The 20483-nt window shown below is 46.1% G+C and overlaps 1 protein-coding gene across 6 annotated transcripts in view; it reads right to left on the reverse strand.

Moving 5' to 3' along the window:
• REEP1 (receptor accessory protein 1) overlaps positions 1–20483 on the reverse strand; it is a 125408-nt gene that overhangs the window by 28309 nt on the left and 76616 nt on the right. For all 6 annotated transcript variants that reach the window (XM_055088867.1, XM_028496709.1, XM_055088866.1 and 3 more), the window contains exons 3-5: positions 19824–19900; positions 8520–8640; positions 5917–6030 (exon numbers count right to left, since the gene is read on the reverse strand). In XM_055088867.1, the coding sequence (XP_054944842.1) occupies positions 5917–6030; positions 8520–8640; positions 19824–19900 (312 nt within the window). The remainder of the gene's footprint in view (positions 1–5916; positions 6031–8519; positions 8641–19823; positions 19901–20483) is intronic.

Genomic DNA, 20483 nt, shown 5'->3' on the forward strand with positions numbered 1-20483 from the left:
ACAACAGTGAGAGGCCTGCATACCACAAAAAAAAAAAAAAAAAAAAAAACCAGAAGGAAGAGGGCTAACTTGACATAAGCTAGCGCAGAGGCTGGGAAATGTTCCTCTGAGGGGTGAAAGGACAAGCATGAAACTTCCTAGAGTCCTCAGCCACTTAGATTCAGCAGACACAAGTGTGCGAAGCCAGACAAGGGAGACCCAGGGATCCAAAAGGGACAGCAGTCTTCTCTTCTTCCTTGGAAATACATTCGAAGCATGAGTGGATACAGAGAGGTTTTATAAAAAGAAAATTAACACCTGCCCTCTGATTAATCATAAACAGGTAGTTTTTGCTTTTGTCTTTTGTGGGGTTTTTTTGGCAAGAAAAAAAAACAAAGGCAAAGGCAAAGAACTCCAGTCTGGTCAGAAGCCCCAAATCACTAGGCTTATGAACTTTCCAGAATGAGCTTCTGGTTCCAAGGATAAAGTTCCATGTCGTTTGAAAGCAGTATTTTTATTCAAGCAAGAGGTTTAGATAAAGCAGTGATGGATAAAAAATAAGAATCAGAGGGAGAGGACATTTTTTAAAACTATTTATGCTGAAGTGTTTAAAGAGTTTGTTAATAAAGCAAAATTGAGTGGGAATTTTTTTTTTTTTAATGAGTGGGAAAACACTATAATTTCTCTCTCTGTGATTGTGCCTAGATGTTCAGATGCTTAGGGCTATAACCAAGGCTTGGCTATACCCTGGTGGCCACTGACCATAACTGCAGGCAAAGTACCTGAGCTTTGGCTGGCAAGTCAGCAAAGTGGAGGTCACAGTGTGAAAGCAGAGCCGGACCAGGGGAGGAGATGAAGAAACGAAAGATCCACCATGGGCAATGCTGTAGGCTGAGTCTCCATCTCCCTGTTTTCCTCGTGAACCTCATATACAGAGGCCCCAAAGGGCTAAGTGGTTAAGGGAGGGGCCCTTGTCAAAGCAGAGCACTGCAGGCAAGAAGATGGAAACAAGGCAAAGGAGAACCCAAGAGGCTTAACAGAAGGCTTGGGACAGTGCTGCCCAAGAGAACTTTCTGCGATGGTGGGAACGTTCTATCCCTGTGTCAGCCACCAGCCACACTGGCTGCTGAGGACTTGAAAGGGGGTGAGTAAAGACTGAGGAACTGAATATTAAAATTTACTTAATTTCAATTAACTTAAATTTAAATAGCCACACGTGGCAAGTGGCTACCATTTTGGGCAGAGCAGGATTGGGGGCATCAAAAAGTTTATTCTTCAGATCAATCAACAAGGTTTAATGAGTGCAAAACACCAGACAAGTTAGCAAAGTTTGGTTTTTGGTTTTGGGTTTTTTCTAAGCAAGAAACAAAGGAAAAGAATCCAGAGTCACTCATGGCCAAAAGCTCACAATCTAACAGGAAATACTAGATTCTAGTGGGGGAAAAAACCCACACACAATCTGGGGAAGAAGCATCCCTAATTCACAGAATGCCAGCTTTACTTAGACCAGCTGTCTTAAACAGGTGACTTTAATAACACTATCGGCAGCACTGGAACTGTTCTAGGGATAGGATCTCCAGGGGAAGTAAAAGGGCATTCTTTTTCAAGTTATGAGACAGGTAAAAAGCAAGATTGGTTTACCAGGCCTGAGAAATGGGCAGGTGGAAGAGACCTAGGATATGGTTCAAATGTCAAGGGGAATAAGGTGGCCTGGATACCTCACAGTTTTGGGGGTTTTTTTTGAAGATTTTTTTAATGTGGACCATTTTTCAAGTCCTTATTGAATTTATTACAATATTGTTTCTGGTTTTGTTTTTTTTTATGTTTTGATTTTTTTGGCCACGAGGCACGTGGGATCTTAGTTCCCCGACCAGGGATCGAACCCACACCCCCTGCATTGGAAGGCGTAGTCTTAACCACTTGACCGCCAGGGAAGTCAGTTTTAAAACTACCTGACAGGTTTGTTTTTTTTGTTGTTTTTTTTTTTGTTGTTTTTTTACCTGACAGTTTTAAAACTCTTGATCAATTGGTTTTTCTCACTATTGTTTCTCTTCCCGTGCTTAACTAATGAGTTTCTAGAGCATTAATTTTAGAAAGAGAGAGATTTCCAATTCTAATCGTAAAAAGACGTGGGGCTCAATTTTCCCTCTGGGTGGAATTACTGGCTGGGAAACAGCTAATATCTAAGCTCAGAGCCAGCCAAGAGACTAGGGACACTTAGAAAGAAGGTACTAGCGATGTGTGTCCCTAGGAAGGACACAGAGCAGCTTTTGCTGAAAGAAAAAATGCATCACTACTTCCCGGGGACAAGGATTAGACCTTGGGGAAAACTGGGGGGTGGGCTGGGGAGAAATTTCCAACGTGTAAGTTTGTTTGTTTGTTTTAGCTTTTCTGTTCTAAGATAAAACATTAACATTAATAACAACTTATATTTGTACAATGATATGGTTTACAAAGCTTCTTCACACTTCATGATGATCCAAAAACCCTGCAAACATTCATTTTTTTAGAGAAAGGGCTCAGGGCTCAAAGTTATAAGGAAAAAAAGGATTAACTGAAAGTGTAGGCAGAAGATCTTTCATTCTTCTGGTTAAGCTCTGCAGTTTCCTCCTGGGGAGCCATCAAAGGATGGAAAATAAAGCAGATGAGGAAGGAGTGACCCCCTCATCCGGTCACCTGGTCCCAGCCTCCCTTCAGTCTGTCTGAACTCAGAGAGAGGCTCTCAGTCACCTCACCCTCTCTCCTGCAATTGTTTGGCTAAATGCAGTGGATATTTACAGTGAGAACTGATTTGTAGGTTGAGGGTGTTTTCTGGGAGGAGACAGGCAGGGTCCAAGAGATGTAAAATGGAGCCATGAGTAGGGCGACCATAAACCCCGGTTTGCTTGGAACAGACCTAGTTTCTACCTGTTGTCCCAGCATAATAATTACAGCACCGTTTCACTCTCAGATGTGTCCTGTTTGAACATTATATGGTCACCCTAGCCACTGTGACTGGACAGAGTGTCTTTTTTTCACAAAATTGCTTTGATTGTTCCCCTGGGGTAATCGACAAGGTTGTTCTGGACTCAGCTCTCTCATTCTCAAGGTTAATGCTTCTAAGGAGCTAAATCTGCATCCCAGGAATGTTAAAGACGTTAACTGTTTTAACCCTAATCACCTGTGGTGTATGGTTCTGGGTGGGCCCTCAGGCAGTGACCTGTAAAGAGCTGGCTGTTTATTTTATTTATTTTTTAAAATATATTTATTTATTTTGTTTATTTATTTTTGGCTGCGTTGGGTCTTTGCTGCTGCACGCAGGCCTTCTCTAGTTGCGGTGAGCGGGGACTTCTCTTCGTTGCAGTGCAAGGGCTTCTCATCGAGCTGGCTTCTCTTTGTTGGGGAGCAAGGGCTCTAGGCGCAGGAGCTTCAGTAGTTGTGGCACACAGGCTCAGTAGTTGTGGCTTGCTGGCTCTAGAGCGCAGGCTCAGTAGTTGTGGCGCACAGGCTTAGTTGCTCCGTGGCATGTGGGATCTTCCTGGACCAGGGCTCGAACCCCTGTCCCCTGCATTGGCAGGCGGATTCTTAACCACTGAGCCACCAGGGAAGTCCGAGTTGGCTGTTTACAAATCATCTGGGGAACTTGTTAAAAATAGAGATTCAAGGGCTCACTGCCTGAGATTCTGATTCAGCACATCTGAGAATCTGTTTAAAAATGAAAAACAAAGCTTCCCAGGTGGTTTGGAATCTAAAGCCAGATTTGAACCCAGTGGTGACTTATCATCCTTTGGCCGCGGCCTGGAGTGGTCCATTGTTACTATGGAAACCACTGATCTATCCCTCAGCCAGGTTGAATTTTACTTCTTCTTTTTCTTTCCTTTTTTTTTTTTTTAAAGTACACATCTGTTTCAAAAACAGAGTGCATTATTTTGGGGAAAGAAGAGTGTTTTCTCTCTCAAGATATTGAGAGAGGAAAAGCAAAGCCCCCACAAGGCAGAAAATTTTCTTTTCTGAAACCAAATTCAGCAGGAAGCAGGTGTCCCTCACTACTTTAGCCCAACTAGAAAGAACTAATGAGCAGTTATTTTCTGAGGCAAGTTTCAGACTATCTAGAGCTTCCTTCAGGTTAGTTGTAAGGTGCCTGGCTGGAGGCCTAGGCTCACGGGCTTCCCCGTTGGTCAGAGGGACTGGCGATGACTGGCCAAGACGGCATCAAGACTCAGGAGGCTCCAGCTTGAGGCAGACCTGGAAAAGGATGGCTCTACAGAATTACCATAAGAATGTAACTTACACACATGGCTGAGTGGCCTGGTGACCCATACCGAGCCACCCTGATAAATATACCACACTGATGCTCTACAACTGAGCTGAGAAAAGAACAGTAACCTATCTTCCTTCAGGTGCAGAAGCAAAGAAGATGGGGTGGAGAGAGGGCCTGGGAGGTTTCTGTAGCCTTATGTGGGAAAGTTAGCCTGATGAATTCAGAATTTAGCAATTCTGAGTTCTCTTCTTTCAGCTTAAACACAAAAGCCTAAAACGATTGCATCTCAAAGAGAAAGATCTTAGAATTCACTGCTCTTTGTAAATCCTGATACATCTCCTCCAGATACCAAAGCGGAATTTCCCCTCCAATGATACTCACTGGGATTCATCACTTTGCCAGCTACTATTGGACCTAAGGTGGACAGGGACCCTCCAGGTACCAGCGGAACACTTCACTATGGTTCTGTGTTACAGAAGCACCTGGTCCTTCTCTGAAATAGGAATCACTCCCCTTTGGTTCTCCTGTCTCCCCGCCACCCTTTGTCTGCAGAACTCCTTGACTTCATGTGGAAGGTGCTTTTCAAACTCCCAGCCCCGTGTGCTAAGTTTTTCTCCCAGAAATGCTCCTAAAGTGCCTCTCCCTGGTTCAGGGCCCAGAAAACCCAGCTCAGTCCCCTGACCCAACTGGCTATCAACACCCTCCATCCCACCATCCACCGGGAGCCCATGGAGCACGAAGATCTGTATTAACTGTCCTCTTCCAAACTCTTTCACAGCTCTACCCTCTCTTTCCCCCAAACCCTCACATCGCCACCCAGGACTCATAGCTTCCCTTTGCTAATACAGCTCACCTCCCAACCATTGTATCTCTCCAGACATAAGCAAAACTGCCTTTCCTCTGTAGAGCCCTACTCTAACTGTAGACCCCTACTGTATACCCCTACTCTACCTTTGGATTTGGAGGAAGGTGTTGTCACCAGGAAACACTAGGGCAATCTGCTGAATTTGCTCTGAGAGTAAACATCTACCAATTTCATTTTTCAGGGCTGAGCACATAACGAGAAACTGACAAAACGACAAGGAGAATGTGATGGGAGAGGAAGCTGGGAAGGAACACGGAGGGCCTTTGAACAGGGCTGGGTGGAAAAAAGAAGGAAGTAATTGCTTATATCACAATATCCCACAAGACCAGTATTTATTTCAAACCTCCTCTACCTCTAGTTACTGCTGCTACACATATCGTTGTCCTCCACGTTTGAACCTCTCAACTTATGCTAGGACCCTGGGTTCCTTCCCCTGGATCTGTGGGGCCACATGAGCATGGAGTGCACCCACTCACTCAGGTAATAAGTCTCTGCACCCGTCTATTTAGGTGACTCTCCCAGTGCACCCTAGGAAATTGCAGAGAAGAGCTCCCTTCCCTCCCCTTCTCTCTTCTCTGCGTCCAAGGATTACACTCCAAGTACTTTAGAGGTTCTTAACATGAGACCCACAGATGAGCTTCAAGAGCTCTGGGAACCTCTCAATATTGCATAAATCATTTGTGTGTGGGGGGGTGCAGTTTTCTGGGGGCAAGATTCACCCTTTTCCCCCTCGGATTTTCAAGGGGACCCCAAAAAGGATGAGGAACCTGATTGGTCCTTAGCCTGTCTGTGGGCAAGTTACAGCCATGGTGGTCAGATCCCAGCACGGTACCTTGGAAGCAGCCATCACCGCCGCCGTGGCCGCCACGTTCAAGCCTCGCTTCCCAAAGTGCACAAGGGCATCATAACTTCGGTCTTTTGCTTGGACCAGGCAATCATCGATTTCCTGTCAAAGGAAAACAGAGGCACACTGAGTTGAAAAGCTCAAAAAAAATCTCTGTTCTTTCTCCCTCCTCCTGAGCGCTGAGCTTGCCTCATCACTGATTCTCTCCGGCATTGCCACTAACTGGCTGTCAGACCTGGGCAAGTACTTAGCCTCTATTCATGGTTCTGTCTTCTGAAAAATGAGGACCCTGGTAGCACCTAACTTGTGGAGCAAGGTGAGGATTACGTGCAATCATTCCAGGAAAGCACCTGACACGGTGGCTGGTTTCAATAACTGAGAACCGTTGTCATCTTCCTTATCTCAAGGAGGTCAGGCCCCGGCAGCGCTGAAATTCTGTTATTCCATAGCTATTTCATACAATGTCCAAATCCCTCCCCATGTATATATCGATGGGAGGGCTTAGGACGTAGAAAGAAATAGGTGTTATTTTTGTTGATACAGAAGATCATTTTACAGATAACAAAATATAAGCAGAAATTAGAAGTCATCCAGCATCACACCACAAGGTAAAGGTGAGGTGGGAAAGAGGGCTGACATCTACTTCAGGGACCAAGACCAAGTAAGATATTGGTTTAGTTCAAATTTGAATCAACGTCGGTTCATTCTTTTTGTTTGTTTGGTTTGGGTTGTCGTTGTCACCGTTTTAAGAAAACAGCTGTTTTGTAATCACAGGAGCTCATTGCAGAGTTCAGTCAATGACACTTGGCCTCCATTGCATTTGAAGTTCAGCATATCGGTGCACTTCCTTCGCTTTGAGGTATGCAGGTGGGCAGTCAACCCCCTGCCTTGTCCTTGTTTAAGCTTCTTCAGGAAGTCGCAACGCTAAGTTTCCATTGTGACCCCTGGCTGACTCCAGAAGTGATTCTTGGCAGCTCTTAAGAGTCAGTCACCTTCATTTCAATGGAAATTACACTGGCAGCTTCAGGGTAAGTCCAGTGTTTGGAGAAAGGGAAGTAGGAAGAATAGAGATTTGATAGCCAGGTCGAGACAGGGATTACTGTCCCTCAAAATCCACCCTCTGAGACGGGAAGTGTGTCCTCGTTCCTAAACGGATTCTCAGAAACGTCTACAGTAGCCTGCTCATCCAACCGATATACTCAAAGGCTTCCCCTGGAAGTCCAAAGTATCCAACTTTCAGAAGCAATAGAAATGAATATATCAAGCCACCAACAGTGCTCCTAATTCACACTGTAGAATCCTACCACACGATCAGTTTAGAAAGTCATAGAATATCATTAATGAATTATACAATGTCGGACCCAGTCCTTCCACTCCTGAGAATTTATTCTAAGATAAGAAGTCAACAGAAGGAACTATATACTATGTGTGGTGATTGTCGTGGGTCATTAGGAAGACCAAGTGAAAAAGGATGATATGCCATCATGTCTAAGATCTCAGAAGATAAATATTGTATCTGCTCAGCTTTTTTGTTGTTGCTTTTTGATTTGGAGTGGCTTTTTTTTTTTTTTTTTAAGGTACGCTTAAAATTTTATTTTAAAGAAACGTTTCACAGACTGGATTGAACTTAAAAAAGGAGCTACCAAACAAATTAATAAGACAGAGGTCATGTTTATTTTAGTGGTCTCGGCATCTATTACTGTATGAAATCTTAAGAAAACAATGGAACAATCCATTGAAAGCAAATCTGGCAAATTAGGTTCAGTGGAGATGTTAAACAAAAAATAATTTTATAGACAGTGACATTATCTTATAAGTAGCTTAAATTTCTTTTCAACAGGTGTTAAGTTGTAATTCCTCCTTGAATCCTTGGTTATTGTTGACCCCTTCCTGCAGTTTCTCCCTATCTTATTTTTTCCATCTCTGACAATAGACAAACCTACATTTTCATTTCAAGGATGTATGTGAAGTACTTTGAAGTGAACCAAACACAAAAGATAACTAGCATGAAACAAATTATTATGACTATTCTCATTACTGCTTATTGACTGATAATTACTAAAGTAGCAGGTATTTCATTGGTAGCATACATTTTATCACTGAACAATAAAGCAAACATACTAGAAATTTATCCTATTCCAGTCTCTGTTAGTAGCTATCTGGGTACAAGTTCAAATCATTTAATCTCTCTAGGCTTCAACTTTCCTGTTTATGTTTTTAAAGTATTTTAATAGTCTATGTAAAACTCCTATCTGCAAAAGGATAGGGGCTGAGCCTGATAAAAGGAAGGAAATTCAGTTTGGAGAGTTGAATTATGAGTGAATCTTTTCTGTTTTTTGTTTCAATGTATGGAAATGTTTTACAATAAATAATGATGAATAATATCCTTTTGAGAATTTCACCACGATTTCTAAACAGGTCATAAAAATAGACTTAAAAAAGAAAGATTAGAAGGAACAAATGTTGGAGGGGGGAAATAAGAGTCAATTAAGTCTCCTGCAATAAAACAACCTGCCTTTTTTTTTTTTTAATCACTTTTTAAAAGTTTTTCGCTCACTGGAAGGAGTGCAAGGCAGAGCAACATAAATTACCTTTTCTTTTGAAGAGAGCGTGGGATGTACAAACTTCCTATAGAGGAGGCTGGAGCCTTTTGTGTAGGGAGACAGCAGCCAGGCTACAAATGCTATTTTTAGTTCATAATAGAATGGAAACCTAGAGAGAGATGAGAAAATACACATTCCATTAGGTTCTCAGCAACTCCACCCTGAGCCTTTGAAACATGAGACTTGGGGGCATAGACACCTCTCCTGCCTGCACACAGCCCCCTGGCCCCCAGATTCCCATGAAGGTGTATGCACACACAAGCACATCCAAGGCACAAGCCCAAGGCCTGTTGAAAGCCAGTTCATTTTTTTTTTTTTTTTTTTTTTTTTTCTCATTGGCCATACGGCTCAGCTTGTCAGATCTTAGTTCCCCAACCAGGGATTGGACCTGGACCCTCAACAGTGAAAGCACTGAGTCCTAACCACTGGACCGCCAGGGAATTCCCAAAGCTGGGTTCATGTTTTCTTTCGTTGTCAAGCAAGCCAGGGACCTGGGGTCCCTCCAGCAATCATCCTATGACCGTGCTTGACAACAGCTGGAGCTTCCTTCCGAGCTCTGCTCATTTCGGTTGGAGCCGGGGCTCCTGTAGGCGCACATGCCACAACCAGCCGTGCCCAATTTCCCGGTCATCCACTCTTCACCGGAGGCCAAGAAGGCACAAACACAGGATTTACAGTAGGGATTTACAGTAGGGTGGAGCTGACAAAGAATCACCAGACTGAGAATGAAAGCCTCCCCTCCTTGACTATCTTCTTAGTCCCCCAAAAGGCAGGGATGGGAGCCCAACTCTTGCCAGGAAAGAGGATGCTACTCACCCTGCTCAAATCAACAGCAGGCTGGCGGGGAGGAGGGGAGGCATCAATTAGGAGTTTGGGGTTAATATATACACACTACTATATATAAAATAGATACCAACAATGACCTACTGTATAACACAGGGAACTACACTTAACATTTTGTAATAACCCATAAGAGAAAAGAATCTGAAAAAATATATATAGATAACTAAATCACTCTGCTTACACCTGAAACAAACACATCATTGTAAATCAACTATACTTCAATTTAAAAAATTAAATTTAATTAAAAAAACCAACAGCAGGCAAAAAGGTCTTGATCTTTTTTTTTTTTTTTTTTTTTTTTTCTTTTTTTTTTTTTAGGTCTTGATCTTTTTGGTGCCAAAAGAAAGAAGAGTTCAGGGTACAGATAACATACGATCCTGAAGTTTAAAGTCCTGCATGCCATTCGTTTATGCATCCCATAAACACTCACCCGGCACCCATGTGTGGCAGCTGGTGCTGAGCACCAAGGAGAAAGTGGGGAGCAAAGAAGACCTGACCCCTGCTCTCTTGGAGCTTCCAGTCTAGCGGGAAACATAGACAAGGTTCTGGCGTCCTTGGAACTGGTGGTCCAGTCAAGGAAACAGAGATTGCTCAAATCATCACAATTAATATAGAATAGCAACCTGAGATAAGTACCATCACGGGCCTCTGCTAACCCATGCGGTGCCTCTGCATGTGTGAGAAAAAGCCAAGTCCTTCAGCTGGATGCAGTCCTGCGAGCACATGGCTTGCAGACAGGGCTTCATCCGAATTTCAGCTCCACTCGCCTCCTTGGCCAGATATCTTGTGCTATGAACAACCTGTGCAACCATACTTGGCAGGCCGGATGTGTATTAACCATATTTTTAAATTTTCTGTACTCTGATGCTTTGACATCTTGGGACCTTGCTGACTCTGGAGAGACTGCCTCTCCCATGGAAACCACAATACAGCCTCTTGCCCACACTTCCTGCCTCTGCTTCCTGATCAGCCCCGTGCTTCCCCATGTGGTTCTGCGCAGAGGGCTGTACCTCTGGGGATCTGTTAATATAACGAACTTATTCCTTCATGATAGTCATTTCTGTGTCTGCATGTCTTACCAGACCTGAAGACAAAGTCTGGGTACCATTAAAACAGATGCGATGAGGGAAAGTGACACCTGGGCTAGTCTGAGGAATCAGAAAAGTTAACCCCTCCCAGGCATCCTCCCTGATAAGAGAGCCAAAACAAAGAGCAATTTCTAGCAAGTCATTTCAGAGTCCTTTAACTCTCACGACACGCCCGTCAATCAGCGGCTCCACCCCCTCCTCCTTTCCTCATCCTAGTCCACTGCCTTCCGCTTCTGGCAGGCCCTTCCTGAATATTCCCTTAGCAACTCAAGGACACTTTCATGTCAAGATTGTTTAATGTTTCACAGCCAGAAAAGAGAAGGAACTGAAGGAACAGAGGTGTGATTCTCCCGTAATTGAACACGCTGGTGATGAACAATGAAGGAAGTTTTGTCTGGAAAACAAGTATTTGTCAGCCCCAAGGGACAAATGAACCTGCAAAGCTCAGGCATCAACCCAAGATTCACGGATAATCCCAGGGGGTTCTGTAGCACTGCTGCTCTTTTGTTTATTATGTGAAAGATGGGTTTTTTAAAAAATAGGTCATGCGTGCACATAGTTTAAAAAATTCTAGAAGTCCCAAAGAGTATATAGCAGAGTCTCCTTCCCATCCCGGATGCTTTTCCAAAAGCATAAACATCATCAGTTTCTTGTGCATCCTTCCAGAAGTGGACTAGGGCTAAGATATACAATTGTGTGGGTATATATGACTCCCGTAATGTCCCCCATGCTCACCTAGTGGCATTCTCTGCACCCCTCCCACACCTTGCTTCCCCCTACTGCACACACACGATTAACAGTACACTTTGGGGATTTTTTTCTTTTTTGGCTGCACCACGTGGCTTGCGGGATCTTAGTTCCCCAACCAGGGATCGAACCCGGGCCCTGGCAGTGAAAGCTCGGAGTCCTAACCACTGGACCGCCAGCCAGGGAATTCCCCGGGCCTCACTCTTCTTTTTTTTTTTTTTTTTTTTTTGAATTTTTGAATTTTATTTCATTTATTTTTTTATACAGCAGGTTCTTATTAGTCACTGTTCTTTTTTATTTATTTATTTATTTATTTTATTTATTTTTTTTTGTGGTACGTGGGCCTCTCACCGTCGTGGCCTCTCCCATCGCGGAGCACAGGCTCCGGACGCGCAGGCCCAGCGGCCATGGCTCACGGGCCCAGGTACGTGGGCCTCTCACCGTCGCGGGCTCTCCCGTTGCGGAGCACAGGCTCCGGACGCGCAGGCTCAGCGGCCATGGCCCACGGGCCCAGCCGCTCCGCGGCATGTGGGATCCTCCCGGATCGGGGCACGAACCCGTGTCCCCTGCATCGGCAGGCGGACTCTCAACCACTGCGCCACCAGGGAAGCCCTAGTCACTGTTCTTAATGGCTGTGTATGGGGGTATAAGCATCTACCCAGATCCCCATGAATGGATATTTACAAAGGTTACCATCTTTGGCTACTACAACAGAGCTGCAGTGAATCTCCTGGGGCATGCTTCTTTACGTACCTATGCTAACGTGCCTTTAGGAAAATGCCCAGAAGTGGAATTTCTGCGGGCATCTGATTTACAGATAGAGGTTGTACTTCTGTGCAAACATAGGTACAAGAGTCTGATTCCCCACAGTCAAGCCCTCACGGTGTAGGACCGACCTTAAGAGCCTGCCCCAGGCTGGGTGGGGGTGTGTGGGGGTGAACACTAGATCTTGAGCAATCCTTCTGGGCTGCCAGAGACCCTGTATTCTCTGGCCAGCCTGCTACTGAGCCTCCTGTTCTTCAGGATCTTTCCCGTGTGCCCCATCCATGCTGACGCAGCCTTTGAAAACCTTCCTGCCTCCTAACCTTCTGGCTTCACCTCCCAAATCTTCTCTTGTCAGACTGGCAAAGCATCTCCAATGACCGATTGGGGTAGCAGACTTCACTTGGTGGTCTCCAGACCACCAAGATACCGCCCTCCCTGGCATCTCTAGACCAGGACACAGAGGGCTCCTCTGTATTCCCCTGTCCACCTTGGGTGATGGAGCTTCCTTTGAAGAGAAATCAACTAGGTATAGAAGAATCACAATGGAATGGGTTTGTTCCTTGGGCAGAAAGCTGACATGAATATCCAGAGAAGAAAAAAGGGAGAGGTTACAGCCTGCTAATTCTCGACCTTTCCAGGACTTTGGTTAAAAGGAGGCTCCTTTAGAGTCTTTAGTAGCAAAACTCGAACCTCAAGACTGCCCCCTACTGTTAGCAATCGCTACGTTTTCTTTCAATTTCTCTCCTCGAGCTTTTTTCCTGCCCCACTTTCTACTCAAAGATAACAACTAGCTCATTGATTGATTCATTCAGTTGGGAAAATTCTATTGAAAAGCTATGAGGTGAAAGGTCTGTGCTAAGCAGTACAGGGAAACCAAAGCTAGGTTAGGCATGTCCTCGCCCTTAGGGGTTTATCATCTAGCAGGAGAGCGGAAACCAACAGGTGACCCCATAAAGTGCAATGTGATAAGGAACAATGTCTTAGTGAGGATCAAGAGCCTTGCTTCTCTCCAAATCTCCATCCGCCGCCCACAAACATCCACTTCATAATTCTTACTATGTACCTGGCATCAGCTCAACCTTGGTAGGCCCAAAGCAAATCTCTCAGAAGCCTCTACACATTACTCTCTGGTGGGTGAGGGCCCTCTCCCCTCTGCAGATTCAAATGAGGAAATGAGCTGAGGACTGAGTGGGCCTCAGGTTTTAGTCGAAGTTGCCAGTGACTATCGGTAAGGCACGCGGGCCACCTGAGAGGGTCCCTGGGGATGCCAGCTGCCCCGTGGTATCAAAAGAAGCTGAGAGCTACTGCTGAAATCTAAAGCCTCACGCCACAGAACATAAGTGGGAGACCTCCCTACCTCTCTACTGTGGAACGAGATACCCTGGGTAGGAGTAAAGGCTGTGTATCTTAGCCAGGACAGGAAAGGAAGGGAAGAGCATGCACGGAGGGAGGCTAGACAGACAGACAGACACACACACACACACACTGCAGCGGAAAAAAGAATCCTGCCCCTAAGCCACCAACCTAGAAGAAGAGAGGACAAGAAGAGGCACCTACTTCACAGCGGAAGAAAAGTGTGAGATGGGAGGAGAGAGAGATGTACTCCACACCTGTGCCTCACTGGGATTGGCAACGCCCCAAGGTGAGCTTCCTTCCCAGAAGCTGCTTAGAGGTGCTGACTCTGACTAAACCACCCAGCACCCACATGAAACTGCACACAGTAGGTTCAACAAATATATGGAGATGGTGGAGACACCTCCTCGACCAGCCTCCGGGGAGCTGCCTCCCCTCCCCCGGTCCTAGACATATTCAAGCAGGTCCCCAGCGGCCTGGTTTGTACTAAGTGACCTCTAGGTCACAGCTGACCTCTGGGCCAATCAGATTGTCCACCCTTGGAGAGTGACATCTGGAACTGGGAGGCCCTCAGCATGGGCAGGACCAGTGCTGAGGGGCGTGACGGGCAGCTAAGGGACAGAAGGAAAGTCCCTGAGCTTCAGAGCTGGGGTCCCCGAGGCGGCCGGCTTCTCTCCTTCCAGTTCTTAGTTGTTCAGCTTTCCTTCCATTCCATGATTTACTCCAGGATCTACCAACAAAGTCTCACTGTTTTCTCTTCTTTTCCTTAAGTTAGTTAGAGGTGGTCTCTGTTGCTTGCTAGAATGGATCCGGGGCCTCAATAACCCGTGGCCCATGGGCCAAATCCATGGTGACAACCTATGTTAGTAAATAAAGTTTTACTGGAATACAGCCATGCCCACTCATTTACATACTGTCTACGGCTGCTTTCACGCTACAATGGTAGAGTTGAGCACTTGTGATAAAGACTGTATGGCTCTCAGGACCTAAACTATTGGGCTTCCCTGGTGGCGCAGTGGTTGAGAGTCCGCCTGCCGATGCAGGGGACACGGGTTCGTGCCCCGGTCCGGGAGGATCCCACATGCCACGGAGAGGCTGGGCCCGTGAGCCATGGCCGCTGAGACTGCACGTCTGGAGCCTGTGCTCCACAACGGGAGAGGCCACAACAGTGAGAGGCCCGCATACCGCAAAAAAAAAAAAAAAATCCCAAAAACCTAAACTATTTACTATCTGGACTTCTACAGAAAGAGTTTGCTGATGCCTGGGCTAAAAGTCTCAGCCTCCCACCTCAAGACACAGTGTTTTGAACGCTGAAGTGCATGTTATATCTACTGCCTCTGGAATCATCACACCAGGACCAGGCTCTTGCCATGCAGCACAAGAGCCTCCAGGTTGGGCTACTCAGATTCTGTGTTTCCCAGAGGCCTTGGGGTATCTTGACTCTACCAACACAATCACCACCAAACAAGTCAACACCCAGTCATTGTACCGCCATCCCAGCTTTCATTCAAGAAGTGAAGGACCCTGCACATTCCATAAGGATAAGCCCTTGAACTGCCCTGACCTTGAGGACGTGTTTGAGGAGAAAAGGGCAGATGCAACCATCACATCCAAGGCATACGCACAGCACTGGGGTGCATGGGGCAGGTGTAGTCTCTCTATCCTCCCAATGTAACACCTTCACACTTGAAGGGGTAAGGGTTTTCGAAGAGGGTTGGGCAAGTGATGAAATTGTCAAAAACACATACAATTAATGTGCATAGAAAACTTCTGGAAGAAAACACAACTAACTTTTTTTTTTTTGGCCTTGCGGCTTGCGAGATCTTAGTTCCCCGACCAGGGACTGAACCCACGCCCTCAGCAGTGAGAGCGCACAGCCCAAACTACTGGAGCACCAGGGAATTCCCAAAACACAACTAACTTTTTAAAATGTATTTATTTTTCGTTGCATTGGGTCATTGTCGCTGTGCACAGGCTTTCTCTAGCTGTGGCGAGTGGGGGCTACTCTTTGTGGCCCTGCACGGGCTTCTCATTACAGTGGCTTCTCTTGTTGTGGAGCATGGGCTCTAGGCATGCAGGTTCAGTAGTTGTGGCTCACAGGCTCTAGAGCACAGGCTCAGTAGCTGTGGCACTTGGGCTGAGTCATGCAGGTTCAGTAGTTGTGGCTCACAGGCTCTAGAGCACAGGCTCAGTAGTTGTAGTACACAAGCTTAGTTGCTCTGTGGCATGTGGGATCTTCCCAGACCAGGGATCGAACCCGTGTCCCCTCCAGTGGCAGGTGGATTCTTATCCACTGCGCCACCAGGGAAGTCCCGATAAAACAACTAACTTTTAACAGTGGTACTTCTGGGGAGGGAGCTGAGGGCCTGCGGGAGGAGGGACTTACTTTTTAGTGTATTGTTTCAATTTTATTTTGTCATGTGTATGTAGTATTTTATAGTTTTTAAAAAATTAAATGAGGGCTTCCCTGGTGGCGCAGTGGTTGGGAGTCCGCCTGCCGATGCAGGGGACACGGATTCGTGCCCCGGTCCGGGAGGATCCCACGTGCCGCGGAGCAGCTGGGCCCGTGAGCCATGGCCACTGAGCCTGCGCGTCTGGAGCATGTGCTCCACAACGGGAGAGGCCACAACAGTGAGAGGCCCGCGTACCGCAAAAAAAAAAAAAAAAAAAAATTAAATGAAATCACTTACACAAATTGTGAAAAAAGCCACCATCCTATCTCTTCTGTGACCATACACAATTGCTGTTTTCATCAACATAGAAAGTTTTTTTTTTTTTTTTTTTTTTTTGCGGTACACGGGGCTCTCACTATTGTGGCCTCTCCCGTTGCGGAGCACAGGCTCGGGACGCGCAGGCTCAGCGGCCATGGCTCACGGGCCCAGCCGCTCCGCGGCATATGGGATCTTCCCAAACCGGGGCACGAACCCCGCGTCCGCTGCATCGGCAGGCGGACTCTCAACCACTGCGCCACCAGGGAAGCCCCATAGAAAGTTTTTAAAAGTTACCAATGAAGAGGGAACTGCCCTGGTGGAGGGGTGGAGAGAGCAGGATGGGGGTGAGTGAAGGGTGACGGGAAGAGTATACACACGAGGGGTGATCACCAGTCCCGGAAGTAAACAAACGTTAAAGATGCTTCTAGGAAGCCAGAAGGTGCAGGACTACCCCACCCCCCTTTCAATTATAAACAGAGCTTAGAGCCGCTGAGTTGGTGTCCATTCCCTGGAAGGGAAAGAGGGCCCTGTGTCTGATGGGTCTATCCCATGTCCATTCCCAGGGCGAGAGGGAGGATGGAGAGGAAGGACTCTCCTAGAAGGAGACCATGATCTGTAATACCTGGAAGTTGGCAGGAAAAGAGAAAGCAGGCTGAGGGTGTGTCCAGGCTGTGAGCTGAGGCAGGCAAGGAAGGGCCCCAATGAACCATTCCCTGTAGAAACAGAGCCCACGGTGCCAGGAGAGAGGCAAGGGACCCTCACTTTCCACCCACAAACTGCCTGGACAGCGCCAGTTCAGAAGGACCAACGAGGGACCAGATGAGGCCTCCACATGGGTCAGGAAGACAGGGGGATTCTACCCATATCTGTACACATGCTCCAAATACCCTAGTTATCAGATGCCTTCCTGTGGCATGCAGCACATGACCTTGATCCTATGGCCTTTCTCCCCATGTTACCCACAAATATGTTACCTTATGTAGCAAAGGGATTCTACAGATGTAATTAGGGTAATTAATCAGCTGATTTTAAGATAGGGAGATTATACTTGATTACTGAGGTGGGTCTAATCTAATTGCCTGAGACTTTAAAAGCAAATGCAGGGGCTTCCCTGGTGGTGCAGTGGTTGAGAGTCCGCCTGCCGATGCAGGGGACGCAGGTTCGTTCCCTGGTGGTGCAGTGGTTGAGAGTCCGCCTGCCGATGCAGGGGACGCAGGTCCGTGCCCCAGTCCGGGAGGATCCCACACCGCGGCTGGGCCCGTGAGCCATGGCCACTGAGCCTGCGCGTCCAGAGCCTGTGCTCCGCAACAGGAGAGGCCATAGCAGTGAGAGGCCCGCGTACCACAAAAAAAAAAAGCAAATGCAGAGATCTTTCTCTGGCTGGTAACAGAAGAAGATGGAGATGACATGCCATTGTTGGCTTGAAGATGACAGGGGGGCACACGTCAAGGAAATGGGGACCTCAGTCCTACAGCCACAAGGAACTGAATTCTGCCAACAACCTGAATGAGCCTGGAAGTGGAATCTCCCCAGAGCCTCCAGATAAGAGCCTAGGCTGACCCACACCCTGGTTTTGGCCTTGTGAGCTCCTCAGCAGAGTTCTCAGTTGACTCTACCTGGACTTCTAACTCACAGAAACTGTGTAATAATAAATTTGTATTGTTTTAAGCTGCTAAATTTGTGGTAATCTGTTACTGCAGCAACAGAAAAGTAACACACTGGGACTTCCCTGGTGGTCCAGTGGTTAAGAATCAACCTTCCAACGCAGGGGATGTGGCTTCAATCCCTGGTCGGGGAATTAAGATCCCACATGCCACGGGGCAACTAAGCCCGCGCACCACAACTACTGAGCCCACGCACCACAAACTACAGAGCCCACACACCACAACTAGAGAGAAGCCCACACGCCGCAGCGAAAGATCCCACATGCTGCAATGAAGATTCCCGCAACCAAGACCCGACGCAGCCAAAAATAAATAAATAAATAAATAAATAAACCAAAATTTAATTAAAAAAAAAAAGAAAAGTAATACATCTCCCCAAATCAAAATCAAATCAACCTCAGAAACAGTTGTTGAGCACTTATTAGGCATGAGACTAAAATTCCAGGGCCATGGGTAAAACATATTCCAGCTACCAGGGAGCAGCATATCCATCATCAGGCAGGATTTCCACCCAGGAAAGAGCAGCAAGGCTGAAATGCCAGAAACCCCCGGGAAAGTGCTCATGAGACTAACGCTCTCCCCACTTTGTTCATGATAAGGGACAGGAGGACAGCAGGAGGCCACCTGGCACCAGACAGAAGGAGGGCTTCATTAAGAAGGCTGCACGACATGAAGTGCTGGCCATGCTCTTTAATCGACTATACAATCCTCACTGGGTCTGGCCTGTTCTCCTAATCTCTGCAGGACAGACAGGAACCTCCCCACTGTAGCTCTGCACAAAATGAGGTCCACCTCCTAGTGCCAGCCTCTGAGGTCTGGGGAAGACAAAAAAATGGCTCAGCAGAGTTCCATCTCCAGTCCTGGAGACTCAGCCCCGTATTCAGTCTGTTGTTTATCTGGGCACAGGACAGGGCAGAATGGCACAAGCATATTGAATTAGGTAATCCAGATTCCTTCCTTCCAGCTTAAGGCCATAATAGCTGAGACATCTCTCTCTCCCAGTAGAGATGAAAGCCTGGCTCCTTCAGGGGAACAACTACACACTGAGGTCATTAAGGTCACTGACCCAAGACAGGATTCAGTGAAGCAGTGTTCAGAGAAGTGGATGTCTTTGATCTAGGACATCCCAGAGGGTAAGTCCAGGCTAAGCCTTTTTGGGGTAAGAACTTTTTTTTTTCCCAAAATGGAAATATCTTTATTATTTTCCCTGATGAAACCTGATCATGGTAAAACATTCATACAACACAGCAAATGTGAAACTGACCCCATGATACCAAGTTGCGGAAATAACCTTTGCTAACAGACAAGTATTTTCCACACTATTTTTAGTACACATTCACATGTGCACAAACTCAGACCCTTTAGATACAAACAGGATAATGTATATTATTCACAGCCTCTTTCAGCTAAGACACAATATATGAATACAAACACCTAGCTTATGGTTTTCACTTGGTCCATTGCTGTAATAGCTGCATTGTTCATGAGAGAGAAAAAGCTGTCCATCGAAAGGGGACTGATTAAATAAATTATGATCCATCTATACCATGAAATTCTATGTGGCCTTTCAAAAAGTAGGTAGATCTATTTGTGCTTACATCAGAGTATTTCAAAAATAAATTTAAGAAACAAAGTGAGAACTGTTAGGTATACTACAGTACTATTGTTTTTAAAAAAGGAAAAGTGTGTATATGTCTGTACGTATACACATGCATACATTTTTTTAAAGTATATACAATTGTGAAAAGCAGTAATGGTGAGAGTGAATGGTGTAGGGGAGAAACTTAGTTTTATTGCACACTTTTGTGTACTGTTTTTCTCCTTTTTATTTTTTTTAACATAGGAATGCTTCTTTACCAACTCCATTAATTGAGGAATTGTGTTTATCTTGCCCATCATTATATCATTGTACAAACAATACCTGCTCTTATATGGTCATTCAATAAATATTTACTTGAAGAACAATTTTACAGACTAATTGATTTGAAATGTTCCAGTTAGCATTCCTGCACCTGCTTCTCTGTGCTAATAAGGTTTGAGACTGCTTTCAGACCTTCCCACCTCTCCCCTGACACCTGGCAACATCTTTCCTGGAAAAGTCCCAATTCCTGGAGTACTTACCAACAAAGGAAGATGTCGGTGAATGTCTCTGCTGTGGTGAAAAGTGCAAATATAATCCAGTACATCATCCATTTGACCTGTTGAAGGAGAAAGCAACAAAGCTAGCAGAAAAGGTCAAGGATGAATGGCTGCCAACTTGAAGAGAACAGGCCCCGACAGTGGATACTGAGATGTGTCCAGGCAGAGTGGCCTGCATTGGTAACCCCTTTTCCTATCTTTCCCCAGGCTGGTCCAGTTCTACTCTAAACCTTGGGGCTGGGGGCAAACAGGCTGTTTCCACAGCTGACCCGGGCTCAACCTCTAAGTAGACTTTAGGTGGCCTTCAATAGCCCTCAGGTGAGCCAGGGAGACCTGAAGACCAGCAGTGACTCAGGTTTCAGTCAGGTCATTTGCCCAGGACTAACACCAGGTGAATAAAGTTTTCAAGCCTCCACAGAGACACACCCTGGAATAAACTTTAACCTGGCCAGACTCTCTGATATGGAATAATGGTAATCCTCACTGGTCATTTAAAAACCCTTCCAGGGACTTCCCTGGCGGTCCAGTGGTTAGGACTCCATGCTTCCACTGCAGGGGGCATGGGTTCAATCCCTAGTCGGGGAACTAAGATCCCGCATGCCATGGTGGGGCAAAAAACAAAAACAAACAAAAAAACCCTTC

The sequence above is a fragment of the Physeter macrocephalus genome, chromosome 12, assembly GCF_002837175.3.
Source record: "Physeter macrocephalus isolate SW-GA chromosome 12, ASM283717v5, whole genome shotgun sequence".
Lineage (NCBI taxonomy): Eukaryota > Metazoa > Chordata > Mammalia > Artiodactyla > Physeteridae > Physeter > Physeter macrocephalus.